At 40.0% G+C, this 14,557-nt stretch overlaps 4 protein-coding genes across 13 annotated transcripts in view; 2 read left to right on the top strand and 2 right to left on the bottom strand.

The window, feature by feature from the left end:
- The window catches only part of sona (sol narae), a 50,304-nt gene extending 43,952 nt beyond the window's left edge, over positions 1-6,352 (bottom strand). For all 9 annotated transcript variants that reach the window (XM_070284178.1, XM_070284177.1, XM_070284176.1 and 6 more), the window contains exon 1: positions 5,159-6,352. The gene's annotated coding sequence lies outside the window, so the exon portion shown is untranslated. The remainder of the gene's footprint in view (positions 1-5,158) is intronic.
- Positions 6,353-9,581: 3,229 nt separating this feature from the next.
- Positions 9,582-10,389, top strand: LOC108078044 (protein YOP1 homolog). Its single transcript, XM_017171606.3, has one exon. It carries the CDS (start codon positions 9,631-9,633, stop codon positions 10,315-10,317), a length of 687 nt encoding a protein of 228 aa, XP_017027095.1. The 5' UTR covers positions 9,582-9,630; the 3' UTR covers positions 10,318-10,389.
- Positions 10,390-12,361: 1,972 nt separating this feature from the next.
- Positions 12,362-14,554, bottom strand: LOC108078370 (uncharacterized). 2 transcript variants are annotated; one of them, XM_017172195.3, is made up of 4 exons: positions 14,471-14,554; positions 14,257-14,412; positions 12,662-12,826; positions 12,362-12,601 (listed from the first exon to the last, which is right to left on the bottom strand). In XM_017172195.3, exons 1-4 carry the CDS (start codon positions 14,522-14,524, stop codon positions 12,446-12,448), a joined length of 531 nt encoding a protein of 176 aa, XP_017027684.1. In that variant the 5' UTR covers positions 14,525-14,554; the 3' UTR covers positions 12,362-12,445. The 2 variants fall into 2 exon arrangements, with proteins under 2 accessions (XP_017027684.1, XP_017027686.1); XM_017172197.2 differs by lacking the exons at positions 14,257-14,412; positions 14,471-14,554 and adding an exon at positions 12,924-13,055 and having other exon boundaries at positions 12,369-12,601.
- On the top strand, positions 12,927-14,109 carry LOC108078368 (uncharacterized). The gene has a single exon (XM_017172194.3). It carries the CDS (start codon positions 13,042-13,044, stop codon positions 13,951-13,953), a length of 912 nt encoding a protein of 303 aa, XP_017027683.1. The 5' UTR covers positions 12,927-13,041; the 3' UTR covers positions 13,954-14,109.
- Positions 14,555-14,557: the final 3 nt, after the last annotated feature.

The following is a 14,557-nucleotide window of genomic DNA, read 5'->3' on the forward strand; positions in this document are numbered from 1 at the left end:
AACAAAAAAGAAGAACAATTAACTAATATAAGATAATTTTTTTAGTAAGATATCAAGTGCATTCCCTCTCTTAACTTAATCTCCAACTCCGCCAAAGGGCACCTGTCTTCTGCTGAGGTGTAATAACCCTCAAGAGTTCATAAAAAGTAGCAATGCCAAGTGAAAAACAAAGACCCAGAGCCGAAAGTGCAACTTGGCAACCTTCAAGACTTGCAGAAGACTTTCACCCAGAAAACGAAAATGAATTCAGAGCATTGAAAAGACTGCTAGCTAGCGTGCAGCGACTGCAAGGCGACTTATCAGGAAATTCAAATGCAATAAAATGGTTAGAGACCTGAGGCCAAAACGTGACCGAAACTAGTGCTGCTTATATACCGATTAATATTTTACAAAATACACTAAATCAGGGGGAAACAGTTATGAGGCAAGCCGAGGCGAAGCAAAGCCAAAAAGATGGCAACTCCATTCGGTCGATCATTTGCATAATTAAGGTCGATTAGGGTCGAATCATTTGCCATATGTGTGTATGCATGCATAAATCTCAGTCGGCGTTTCGGCCGGCTCAAGGTTATGGCTATGGCAAAACAGTTTTTTGATTTATATTCAGGCTTGCATAATTCCCGTTCATATTTTTTATATATTTTTTTTATATAATTACACTAACGAAAAGGTAAATAAATAAAAAAAAAAGATACGCATCATCAAATGTCAACCGATTCCAAACAGAAGCTGGTGTGGAAATGGAATTGTGCCAAAAACCAAAAGCCACCAAAAGATATGGCCAAAACGGCGGGGAGACAGAAAAGCAAGTTGCATTGTCAGCTTCCGCATAATTATGCCGACTTGTGGACCCCAACACTTTACATTTTTTCTGTGTTTTTTGTTTTTTTTCCTTTTTACTCGTTTCTTGCTTTTTATTTTTTGTGGGTTGTGCTTTTACCATAAAGTCAGCGGCTCTTTCGGTTTATGGGAATTTTTGTTGTGTGCTGCTGGCTAGTAGTCTTTGCTTTTAGCTCTGGCTTTCTTAATGAATTTGCTGACACAACCATCTCTGGGCTGAAGTCGCGTCTGTTGTAAGTCCGGGGGGCGTCAGCGTTTTACTTTAAATTGACATTGACAGTTGGCTAGCAGCACCTCTCTCCGCCATCTCTCTGTCTCTCTTCGGATTGAGTCAGACGAGCGAGCGAACAGCTGGTTTTTTGGGCTTCTGTTTGGAGATAGCCATCACCTGTGTCAGCACCTGAGTTCGGTAGCTTGATGAGCTCTGCATTTGGCTTGATAATGAACCCATTTCCCCACTTAGTGCTGAGCTGTGTCTGGCATTGGCTGGCTGAAAGAACTGTCATTTATTTAGCCGCCTGTCTGGGCCAGAAACTGGATCACACATAAATCGGCTCAAATGTGACATAACAAAGTTCAACTGTGAACGTTTTTTGCACAAGAGATAATAAATTTTGGCCTGATACGGCGTTGGAGTAACTGCAACTTGCAGACAACGATCAAGTGGAGGTGGAGATTACGTAAAATGTCTGTGACCTGAACTTTTTGCATTTGCTTAACTTTTTCGGAGAGCCTCAGTCCCAGTCTCCGTCTCAGTCGCAATCTCTGTGTGTTTGTGGCAGGTGGAAAAGGGCGAGCGAATCTCTTTGGCCATTGTTTTATAATGATAAAACAATGAATGTGGTTTGGGAACCTGCACCTTGAGTCGGGCTGTTGAAAGCTTGGCTTGGCTTGAAGAAACAGCTGGGCAAATGTTTTTGTTAATATTAATGGAGCACATCAAATACTAATATTCGAATGAGCCCAATTCAAATTCTAGGTTCGCTGACATAAGACATGAAAAGATCTTGACTTTTAAACTGGTTTCAGGGCCTCGAATGGAAATGTTTGACATGAACATCTGTTTTTAAGCATATTATTCATTTATGCATATTAGTTGGCTTAGCCAAGAGAATCCAAGCGAAGACATGCCAAGAGTTCTGCACACGGCCAGCCACATGGTGCGTATACGTAATGTGTTAAAGACATGCCGCCTTGCCAAGAAACCGGTTGGGAAGCCACTTCTTATTTATCCCTGCCCCTGCCCCTGCCCCTCTCCCAAAAAATGTTCATTAAAATGCCATTATAAAATGCGCAAATATATTGAAAAATTGCAGGCAGGCAAAAGCAAAAAGATGAGAGACCACACTGCGTATACGTAATATGCCAAACTAATTAATTTTAAAGATGAGCCAGCAATGACAGAGGCAGGCTGATGGGGGGATAATTAAGGCAGGCAAAAATAAAAGAGAAATAAATAATAATAAACAATATAACCAAAGAACATGCAATCGAAAATGTGGGGAGTTTTTTGGAGTTTATATATGAACATATGAAGCTTTTGCTTCTGTTTTTTGTTATTGTTTCTTGCTTTTAGTATTGCTGCTCTTGTTATAATTTTTCCAGCTGTTGTTACAACATGCACCACCACCATCACCACCAACAACAATAATAACAACAAAATCAACAACAATTTGCACTGATTGCGTGCTGCGTTAGCATCGCAGTTGCGGTCGAAGCCGGCGACTGTCGGAAAAGCCATAAACCGCATGAAAATGAAAGTGAAATTGTAATTGAAATTGAAGAAGACGTCGGCTAAAATGTTTGACTTCAACTTTGCTTCGATTTGTGCTATGATTTCTATGGTTTTTTTAACTTTATTTTTATTGGTTTTTGCCTTAATTATTTTCCTAAGCTTATTGGTAATGCTTAAGAAAATATTTACATTTTAATGGCAAAGGATTATAATTAACAAAACTATGGACTATTTAAACGGAAAAAATGAATTAAAAGTGTTTTAAAATAAACTAGTTTTTGAGTAAGTTAAAAAAATTTTAAGTAGAAGAATAAGTTAACATTTGTTGAGTTCATTTGCCGCAAATTAAATGCAAATTATTTTAAATATCCCTCGAATCACCCTTTAATGAAATGTTAATATAACAAAACATCTATATTTCATAAACAAACACTTTGTTATATAAACAAACAACTAAACTTGAGTACATTGACTACCCTGACAAACTATTCCATGAATGCTAAACAAAACTGAAATAGCAGCCAGCGACTAAGTAAATTGAGTGGCTAGGCAGGCCACTGAAACAACACACGTAAAAATTAAAAAACAAACAGGTTACTCGAGTTTCGTCTTCGTCGATGGATGTCAATGAAAACGCCAACCAAGGCGGGTAAAAAAATAAAGACTCTCCGACGCTATAAAGATGAATTGAAAGCGAAACGAACTCCGAAATCTGATGAATGATGGCCCCCGGTATCGGTAACGCTTCCAATAAATTGCTTGTTTATTATATAGCGGATCAGACAAAGGCTGCAGAAGGGCTCTGTTGGTTGTTACATGACTTCCATAGAATATCAATGGCATAGAAAGTCGCAAATCTCAGCGGATGATATGGATAATGGTTTGTTGATTCAAAGGCGAACAAAGGCTGAGCCGAAAGCTCAAAGCTCTCGCTCTCCTGCTTGCTCTTTCTCTGGCCCTCTCTTTCTCTTTGTTGAAATCGAAAAGTGCAATTATTGCAGTTACAAAAACAACAACAACAAAAAATAAAATAAAACTACATAAAATACACTGAGCAGAGCAAAGCGTGGCGAGCAATAATAACTGTAGCAATATTACAAAATCGCATTGGTCCGAAGCCAAACTCGAACAACAACAATGCGATAATAAGCCTGCAAAGCAGCAACAACAAATCCTCGTAAAAATATCCAACAACAATAGCAACAACAACAATAACAACAACAACAAGCTGGCACGAAAAGTTGTTTCAACGAAACACAAAATATAAAACAAAACCCGCTCCACTCAACTTTAACTGGGAAACAAGCCCATTTTGTGGGCTCAACTAAGAGCCAGACAAAAGTCTCGACTACAGTTGAGTTTTACGTATATATCCCCTTATATAGCCCCCCCACCCAAGAGTCAAGATCCTGCTCTAGAAATCTTGTTTCCCGCTTGTTTGCTGTATTGTGCTTTTACCTCTGCTAAAGGAAACACCCTTAAAGAGATTTATGTTTATTTGTACAAAATGTAATCCCCCCATAAACTCTCTATAGCTTTTATTTCCTCTCTTGTGTCTCTTACATTTTATTTACTCGACTCCCCAATTAGCAAGTTCAAAACCAAACTCACATATGAAGTAATAATTATGACCAAAAAAACTTGTCTGCAAATTAGTAAAAGCCAACTCAACAACTTTTTTTAGGTTTTTTTTTGTTAGGTGAGGTAATAATTAAAAATCACAGAGATCCAAGAAAACTATGGTTTCTTTAGGCGGCTTTACTAGACTGACACATGTGACAGACTTTATTTAATTATTAATATATCATTTAATTTAATTTTGTGCTAAGAATCTAAATTAAGAAGCTAAGCTAAAGGAAGTACTACAGCTTTTAGAAGTTTTTAAGTAAGATTTGTAGGAAATCATTAAAAATCTTGAAGTTTGCAGGGTATATCTATGGGAAATATTTGAATTCCGATAAGTGTAGTGCACAGAGTCCTACAAAGGTAGATTTTATTTTAAAATAAATTAATAAACAAATTTTAAGAAACATTTGTAGGAAATACTTGAATATCTTGAAGTGTCTGGGAAATATCTTTAGGAAATACTTGAATATTGGTATGTGTAGAACACAGATACCTAGAAAATATTGATTTTACTATTATTATTATAAATATATAGCTGATTTTGAAATTTACATTTAGTTTTAAGATTCTCCTTAGCCAAAATTTTTATTTAAAAGAAGGACGTAACACTTCTCTCTTTATTTTTAAGGAAGATTTTTAGGAAACAATTGAAAATTTTAATATTTGAAGGGTATATTCATAGGAAATACCTGAATCTCGATATATTTAGTGCACAGAGTCCTAGAAAATGTTGATTTTATTAGATCTTTAAAGAAATATTTGTAGGAAATACTTGAATATCTTTAAATTTCTAAGAAATATCTATAGGAAATACTTAAAAATGGGTAGAACCCAATTTTTTACAAAATGTTAAATTTTTGATTTTAAAATAAAAAATAACTAGCTGATTTTTAAATATACAACTAAGAATCTCCTTAGCTAAAATTTCTTTTATATAAAACACCCTTGTAAACTCACCTAAGTCTGTTCTTGTTTCGCTTCAGAATCAAACTGATTTCTATGAGATTTTCAAGTTTTCAGCAGCACTTTTATAGGCAGGCACACAACACTTTTTTTTAACAAGTTGCCAAAATTATTTTTTTAAATTTGAGTTTAAGGATAGGGAATTTATAATTTGAATTTTCTACGATATCTGTTCCGAGTGCTGTTCTGAATCGGTTAACGGCAACGACGATAGCATTCGATGGCTAAGATCGTAGGCCAAACGCGCGGCGATCTTCAGAACACACAGCCCCGGGGTTGATGGTGGAGACTCGAGAAGATCGAATTCGTATCGGATCTGATCTGATCGGATCGTTGCTATATCCGGAGCCGGAGCACGGAACACACACGAACACGAACGGAACGGAAAGAAAGACGAGCAGCGATTAAGCTGGAGGCGGTCAGTGAGCAAAGATTAAATACGGCGTGAAATTTGCTTGGCAGTGAATTTTTTTCTTCTTATTTGCTTATATTATTCTTTTTACTTTATCTTTTTGTTGTATTTATTCTTTACTTTTTTTTTTGCATATATATATTTCTTTTTTTTTTGTAAACGAAATTGTATTTTTCACTCAATTTCGTTTCATTGCGATCGCATTGCTTTTATTATTACTTCCCCGCTCTCTGGGGCAGGGGTGGGGTGCAGGCGGGATGCAGCGGCGGCTCAGAACACAAAAAACATAAACAATAACCAGCGCGGCGACGGCGACGCCAACGGCGACTGAGACGTCGGCGGTACGAATTATACGGAATACCAAGTGCGAGCGGGACGGCGGTGAAGTTAACTCTGGAAACGGGCAGATTCACTTTTTTTTAAATAATTTTTTCTCCCCTTTTTTTTATTATTTTTTTCTTTTATTTTTTTAATTTTTGCACGATGCGATTACGAAAACGGGGTAAAGACAGAGAGAGATTGCAAATTGAGCATTGTTTTTGCTGCTGCGACTCGGGGAATTGCACTCCGTTGACGTCACGACGATCTTGTCACTGCACTGAGATAGAATTTTATGATCTGTGGAGGAGTTTCGTCCGGGGGCTCAGGCTCCTTGCTGGAGCGATCGGCGTGACCGTTGCTCGGTTCGTAATCGAAATCGAAATCGAAAAGATCACACGATCGGTGGCTATGTCTTTGACTGTTTTTGTTTTTTGTGGCCGTCTACGGAAACAGGTCGGCGCACACTGAAGTTAACGCTCGCTTGGCCCGCTCGACGGAGTCCAAAGCCGACCCAAAGCTGACGGTGGAAGCGGGACGGCACTAGCTAAGCTAGCGATCGACGGCGGAGAGCGGTCTTCAGAGAGCTTTGGGCCAAATTACTAGACGCAATATCTGCGGGCCCAAAGCCAAGCCAAAAGCCTTGAAAGCTCGCCCAACGAAAGCGAAAACATAAAACACTTGCATTTTTCGTTCCATAGTTTGAGCTTCGGTTTTGAGCCAGCTTTTGAGCTGGTTTTTATGAGTCGAAAAGCGAGTGAGTCTGTCGCTATAGCTCTCTGTCTGCGTTGAATGACTTTTTGAGTATAATCCAACCGCCTGATTAATGTTGTAAAAATTCACTTCGATTAATCTCGGCGGGGGAATCTTCCCAGTGCTGAACCGAAACATTTGACATTGCTTAATTGGCGAATCAAATGTAAAATTAATTAAGAAGGTGTCATTTGGGCATTGACATCCCTGACACTTAGTACAGGAAACCGGCAACAGAACAAATTATTTCGCAAACAATCGTGATGTACGCCTTAACGGTTAACATACTGATAGATCAATTTGGAAAGATCATTAGCTTGGGAGAGTGTTATTATCAGAATTTTTCTATAGATTATTTAATTTGCCAGAAAATGTTTAAAAGGTGATTCTTACTACAGAAGGATCCGTAAAAGATTCCTAAGAGTCCCAGCTGAAACTAATCCAACAAAGAATCTATGATATTAACCGAAATAAATCCCATTCAAATGATCAGAAGTATTTTGAAGGTTTCAACTGAAAATGCTTTTCAACAATCTAACCCACAAAGTACATTCAAGCCACTTCCCCAAATAACAATCGAGTTAAAGCGAACAAAAAGCATTCTTTCAAAGGTGTTAGGCAGACCAAGTTCAATGACAGAGGGTAGCTGTGATAAAAGCTCATTCGACTCCCACGTGAATATATTATATGCATATATGGGGCATATAAAAAACAATGCCATTCAAAGTGGGCCACTTAAAAAGGGAATTGTCACACGTCGCGAGATCGATGTGAAGATCTCTCAATGAGTCGAGTTACGAGTAAAACGCAGGCACAGTGAACCTGAGAACTTGACAGCCCCCCACACGTAAGTCCGGCAGCAGCTGAGGCAACAGGATAATCAAATGCTTTTTTTTTGTGGGTGAAACGGCAATGAACCGATCTCTGATGACTCAACGGAGGTGCACGAGATGGAGATCTCTCGAGAGACATCGTCCACCCACAAACTTGGCTCATTTGCATTCACTGACAGCCGTGCAGATCCAGATCCCCTATCTGTGTGCATCTCAAAGTGCGACATTTCAGGCGACATTTAACTGGAGACCCAGAGATATCCATCTATTAATGAGCTGTGAATTCCACCTTAAGCTCAACTCCTCCTCCACCTCCACCTCCTCGGTGGATCGTCGATCGGCTAACAGGTTTCGTTTTGGCAATTGAACTCATTACTTTTATGCGGATTTCGTGTTAATTACCTTGCATTTGTTTACATTACCTTAAATTTGTTGTGTTTATTGGCCAAGACTTGCCTTTCTCACCGCCTGGCCAGGCTGCAGTGCATTGCATTTGAGTTTGAGTTTATTTCGAATGCATAAAATATTATTTGACACATTTTCCCTTTGACTTTTAGCCAATTGTTCTCGTTGTGAGTGGGGAGTTGAGAATTGTTGAACCCCAGAACGAGATTTTTGCTTTGTCTGGCAAGACATTGATGAGTCGTTCGAACGGGTGGAACAATAAATACAGGGTCTGACAAAGATTATTAAGTGAAACTGATGACCAAGTATGAAAAGGGCTTGTTAGGAGATTACAAAGACAGAAGGTCATGGGTGGAAATGTAATCCCAGCGAGTTTGTCGCTTAATCAAATCCCAAAGGGGTTCTCCACCCAATCCCAAACCCATACCCATGCCATTTATCCACGTCAAGTCAAAGGGTCAATGTCAATCTGCCCGCATCGATAACAAGCCGAAAGTCCAAAGCCCCAAAAAAGAAGAAGAGGTGGAGAAAGATAAAGTGTTGGGCAACCGCAGCTGAGCTGAGGTATGGTGTGTATCGCCGATAAAGAGGTTAACAGATCAACGGATCCAGCTTGTTATCCCCCGATCCCACTCAGTTATATGGCAAGACTTAACGAGGCGTCAACGTACACAAATGATACATAAAAAGCACAAAAAGAAACATAAAAAAAAACGAAACAAAAACCATTTAAAAGTCCATCCCAACTGGATTCGATATTTATGTATGGGGCTGTCTGCTCTTCCCCCCCAAAATTTCTACAAAAATAAACAAAGAAAAGCCATAAAAAATTTGCATAATTTTCAACATTTCACGCTAGTTTGGCGCTGCCTTTGGGAGCTATGTAGTTTGGAAACCCTAAAAATCCGCCAACGAGAAATATTTTTATTTACGAAATTGTCAAACCAAACATTTTGTTTATTATTTAAATGATGTAACCCTCCCGCTAACCAAGCAAACTAATCGGGTTTAAAATTTAAAACAGATCACGATCGCAGGGGGGGTATAAAAATATGAATATGAAACGCTTCAGCGAGTCCCGATTTAAGCTGTAAAACTTAAGGAATGTTTATAGGTTTAAAGGGGCAGACAGGCCGAACAAGTTGAGCAAAATTGTTGCAGTTGAATCGATTATATTATTATTTCCATTATGTCAGGTCTACCCGACTACTGTATATCGAATGCCCCATGGACCAACGGCACCGTTTTGGCCATAAAGGCACCGCCAGTGCCACTAATTCAATCTGGCCCATAAACTGGGTCTCTATCTCTCCATTCCCCTCTTCTTTCTCTTCCACTCTGGTTTATTTTGGTTTGTTAGTCGGCCAAACAAATCTATAAATATGCATAAAGTTGGCTTAAAGACAGGCGCTTACATATGGCCCGGCAGCTCCTGGTCTTGCGAAAGCCGCAGGCAAAGCCCCCCAGGCACTTAGCCCGCTCCAAGCCAAGTGCCTGGCCACAGATTTTTTGATTGCTCTCTAAGCGGACTCTAGGAAGTGACAAGGAATTATTTGATTGTTTTTCAATTTTTATTTCAGCGGAATGTAAGCCCAAGCATTATAAAACATTTTCAGTGGGAAACCATTGAGATTTGCACGGGACATTATCGCTTATGATCTTTAATAGTTAATGACAGACCCAGTGGCCTGTCCATATCAATCACACTCCAAGCTTACCTCAGAAAATTATTCGATACTTTTTTAATGTACACGACACCTTTAAGAACGATGTTACAATTTATACATATTTATTTTGGAATTTTGACACCTGGCTGGCAGACTTACAGAGCCTTTGCAAATGGACAGCGTAACATTATCATCCTCTGGCTCAAGTACTGGGTGATCTTTGCGCTGCTCCAGGGACTGGGCTACATCACAGATATCCTCTTTGGCGGCTCCCTGCTCTACACACGTCTCAAGCTGCTGCTGGCCGTATTTCTCTGGTTTAGTTATCCGGACAGCACCAAGACCTTATACCAGTTGATTGAAAAGCCAGTGCTCCGGAGTCTGGAACAGCATCTGGCTAATCATGGATATAAATCGCTTGGTCAGCCACTTTACCAGTTCTTTTTGACGTCCAATCAAGAGGATACTCACCACATAGGTGAACTCAGTGTCAATGCTGAATTGTTGAAGCGGGAACTGGGCCTTCTTTTGGACGGTATTAATGGGAAAAGCCACAGAGGTGAGCCCCAGGTCAATGCTGAATTGTTGAAGCGGGAATTAAGAATTCTCATGGAAGACATTGATGGGGGCGCCACTTCTAGCCAGGAGTCCACGCCCAGGCAGAGAAATCTCCACAACCGCCAAGCTGTTTCCAGCATCAACTACCTCGTCCCACATTACCGAGTTCATTACTCCTCGGAGGATGAGCAATCCGATTCCATGTAGCTAACTGAACTATTGTTTTGTTGCCTTGATTAAATGCGGAATGTGATCTGATCGGATTATCCGAAATCTTTACGCTGTGATTCATTTTCTGGGAGTTTACAGAAGCAGCTGCCAATCTGGTGCGACCTTCCATTAATCTTCAATTAGGAAAGTTCATTGCCAGGGTGATAATTGATTCATGGATCGACGCCAGAAAGCGATGATCGGATCGATCAGTAGCAATTTGTTGGCCAATGGCCCACATTGTAATTACAAATTGGTGAACAAAATGGTGTGCCGATAAGAGCAGAACACTTACAGCGATTCCCAGTCGCCGATTCTAAGGGTTGCAGCTGATTAATGGCCAATGGCGAGCGGCGAACAGAATGCAAAACAAAAGACTGAAGCAACGAACTTGCTGCGCCGGAACGGACGCGTGTGTGTTGCGGCTTTTTGGGGAATGCTGGCACAATCTTAATGCAATTAGCACACTATTAATCTTGATCAAGATCCGACAAATTCAACAGATTCGCAAGAACAACCGCAATGTAAATGACGCATTCGTCACCCCGCCGTAAAGCAATTTGTTTCAATTTCGATGATGGTTCGCGAATCCGATTCAGTTCGATTTGGGGCCTCAAATCTCGTTGGGGGTCGAAGCGAATTCTAGAGCCATAAAGGGGATATATAACATTTTGGTTAACCTTTATTTATTACCTTATTAATTTCCTGTATTCAATTGGATTAAGCAATATTAAATTGGATTAAACAATTAAGTGTTAACTGAGACTAAGGAATCGAGTAAAAAACAGGGGCCAAAAGATATATGACTTAATTTATAATGTTTCTAAGCAATTGATTGTGGGTAAAGTCTTTATTCAGAGGAAAATATATTAAATATACAATTAAATAAGTATTTAAAAATATAAATAGTAATATATTTCACTCCTTTATTCTATTTTTTTTTATCTCAAGACCCCTCTTATCGGTTCAAGCCACTTTCATCAGCTGACTGCACCCACATCGCGGTGTCATTAGCTCCTGACCAAAGGTCCTTAGCCTTTGGCTGGACTTTTCTCACTTCTCAGATCGAATGCTTCGAGGCTTCATTTAAATTTGGGTTAATCAGCGATAAAGCGCGCATTGCCATCGGACAGCATCGACACCGACAGAGTGCGAAATAAATATTTAAATTTACATATTTAGTGGAAAACAAAAAAAATAATAACAATAATAATAATGTGCAATTAATAAATCGGCTTTGTCTCGCATCGCTAATTGTTTGTCATTAATTTGCATAACAAAATTAATTGGCGGCATTTATGCAAATCCGAATATCCCACAAAAAATTACTTCCTAGGAGAGAGATGTGCCAAAAGATGACACCCCCCCAAGCACAAGCACTCGGACGTGGCACGGCCCAGAGCCAGATCCAAAGCCACTTGAATTGAAGTTCAAGTTTTTGCAATTGACCCACAAATTAATTATGCATGCAAGCTGTTGGTAACTGTGATTTTTGCCTTTTACAATCGCCTTACGCGCACACGTAATGTTCCCCTTCGATCGATCCCTCTCTCTCTCTCAGACTCTATTATATTCCGTGTTATTTCCGTCAACATTTCATTTATTAGACACAATTACAATTGATTTGGAGTTGGAGTTGAGTTTCGGTTTCAATTGCCGAAATATACATATCTGTGAATGGTATGGGAACCTTTTCTTGCGGCCGAATAATGCTGATGGCTTTTTGAATGCCTATTCGAAATGTCATGAGCGTTCAGCTCAGTGGGCAGGGTCATAACTTGGACTCTGGGTTTGTGTGTGAAAGAAATTTCAGCCAAAAATCGATCTGTATCGGAAGCCAATGATCCTAACCTTCGGCCAGAGCCGCACAAGCTTTCATTCAAATCAATTCCCACGTGTCAGAACCATCTATAAGTACGAGTATTAAACTCCCGTAAAGAGCACTCATTAATAATTTTAATGGAAATCATTTTATTACAATTACAATGGGATAATCAAATCGGGAAAGGTCTTTTACAGCCAGTTAATAAATTTATGGCGAATTTATTAATTGGTTTATTGCACTGCCAACAATGTTTATTACAAATACTACATATATATTTCTCACTCATTTTTTGTGGCTTCATTAGCGATATTCTGTTAGCGTAAAGTACACCTTAACCTGTGCCCGTTCCTTGCGATCGAAACTGAAGGTGGTGAATAGCCCGTAGTCCCCAGTGGGCAAGGGCATCAGATCCAAGACTTTTACGGGAAAACGAAAGTGTTCCAATATAATTTCAGGCTAATAAATAAATTTAATAATTATAAATTTTAAGAGGCATTATTAATAGACCAAACTTACTGGCACTGGGCACTTGTTCACATTCGTTCGATTGCCAAAGCTGTTGAGAATGATATTGACAAAGGGATGATTCCTCTTCTCCAGATATTCACATACATCCGACTGGTAGACATTGTAAAGAAAAGGCTTGTAACCACTGGCTTTCTTAAGCAATTGCATGCGCATCTGGAAAGAATCAATTTAAATTAGGAAAAAGAAATTATAATCTCAAATAAAAACAACTTTCTTAAATCCTGAAAGTAGGCCTGGTTTGTAAACTTACTTTGAACACACATAAATATTCACAGATTGTCTCAAATAGCTGCAGTACATACCTCTCCCGTTGACTGAGAAATTTTGTTACAAGTTTTTTGTTTGGAGCTTAGGCCAACACTATCGACATGTGCCTATTAAGTTATGCGTCCCGTCTGGTGTTCTTTATCTATGGCACCCTGGGACCGGCCTACCACACCTACAAGACCCTGAACAACGGGGACGATGAGTTCCTGGCCTGGGCCAAGTACTGGATAGTCTACGCCTTTCTGATCACCATTGAGTTGGTGGCGGACGCGTTGCTGTCTTGGGTGGCAATCTATATGCCCATCAAGATGATCTTTATGCTGTGGATCGTCATGACCGCTCCAACAGCAAATGTCTGGATATTTGATGCGATCCTTCATCCGTTTCTGACCAAGCGCCAGGATCAGATTGATCAGTTCCTTAACCGAGGCAAGTACAAGTTCCTGAACGACTCCCTCAAAGCTCTGACCCAGATGTGTGTCCATGGTCGGACCTTTGTGCGGCCCCTTATCTCCCACTGGTGGCCGAAATCGAACATGGCCCTCGGGGTCTCCCATAATCAGGAGACCATTACAGGCGCCACAGGAGGAGAGGGTGCAGAAAAGGGCCAGGACTCTGATGCGAGCTCAACTTCAGTTCAAACCTCAAGGGTCAATGTGTGCACTCGTTCCAGTCCCCTTACCAGTTTCACGCACATCGCCGATAACACCGAAAATATGCAGCCGGCTCTGCACTCAAATCGCTCGCTCAATGAGCTGGCCGAAAACGTAATTTCTCCGGAACCATCCTCGGCAACCGTTCGTCGCCAAATTTTGCGCAAGGTTAAGACGTTGTCCAAAAAAGATTCTGGCGCTTCGTTTCCATCGCAATCCAGCCTGACAACGCCAAAGAACAAGCTTTATGACGATGTTGAGGATCTGATAGCCACTTCAAGAATTGAGCCTGATGGCCAGGATGTACGTCAACATCGTCAACTTGGCAACCGCAATCGCAGTTTGCTCTCCCAACAGTAACTCATCCATTTTTGGGTTTTTGTGTTTCACAATTGAGGTTTTCTTAACTCTACGTTTAAGTGGTTGTTAAGCAATGTAAATTCAAAATGTATACAAGGTTTTTGGGACTTTTTAAGCCGTAAATATAAAATGAATAATCATTTTAGTAGATTGAAATTTTAAAGTTTATATATAAAGGATAGCAAATTATATCATATTTTTGTGGCATAATTAAGAACGCGATCAACCACAAAGAAGTTCAAAACAACCAACGAACCCAATAGAGTAGAAAACACATTCCCTAAATGTTAATTCCCAACTCACCGATACCGGACGCTTTGGCCAGTCGAGAATATGGGCTCTCAGGCTCATTTCCACCACATCCCTCTTGACGGCATACAGTCGGCACAGGGAAATGTTTGTGAAAGTCTCGTCCATGCTTAGGCACTCGATATTTGTGAACTTGGATATACCTTGGACCTGGTGGTAAACAGGGTTTTGGATGTGACAGTACAACTATATATAGCTGGGATCTTGCCTGCGAAATGTACCAGAGGCCAATCCAAAGGAAGAGATCCCTCAACGTGGCCATAACTGCAGACTCGGAAAAGCGCTTAATGACTGA

This window comes from Drosophila kikkawai, chromosome 2R (assembly GCF_030179895.1).
Source record: "Drosophila kikkawai strain 14028-0561.14 chromosome 2R, DkikHiC1v2, whole genome shotgun sequence".
NCBI lineage: Eukaryota > Metazoa > Arthropoda > Insecta > Diptera > Drosophilidae > Drosophila > Drosophila kikkawai.

What these genes read in the sequence shown, in the direction of transcription:
- LOC108078044 (XM_017171606.3), top strand. Translation starts at nt 9,631, where the DNA reads ATGTACACGACACCTTTAAGAACGATGTTACAATTTATACATATTTAT.
- LOC108078368 (XM_017172194.3), top strand. Translation starts at nt 13,042, where the DNA reads ATGTGCCTATTAAGTTATGCGTCCCGTCTGGTGTTCTTTATCTATGGC.
- LOC108078370 (XM_017172195.3), bottom strand. Translation starts at nt 14,524, where the DNA reads ATGGCCACGTTGAGGGATCTCTTCCTTTGGATTGGCCTCTGGTACATT. An exon ending in GGCCAAAGCGTCCGGTATCG is followed by an intron (nt 12,827 to 14,256) that starts GTGAGTTGGGAA and finishes GATTCTTTCCAG; the next exon opens with ATGCGCATGCAATTGCTTAA. An exon ending in TGAACAAGTGCCCAGTGCCA is followed by an intron (nt 12,602 to 12,661) that starts GTAAGTTTGGTC and finishes TTTATTTATTAG; the next exon opens with CCTGAAATTATATTGGAACA.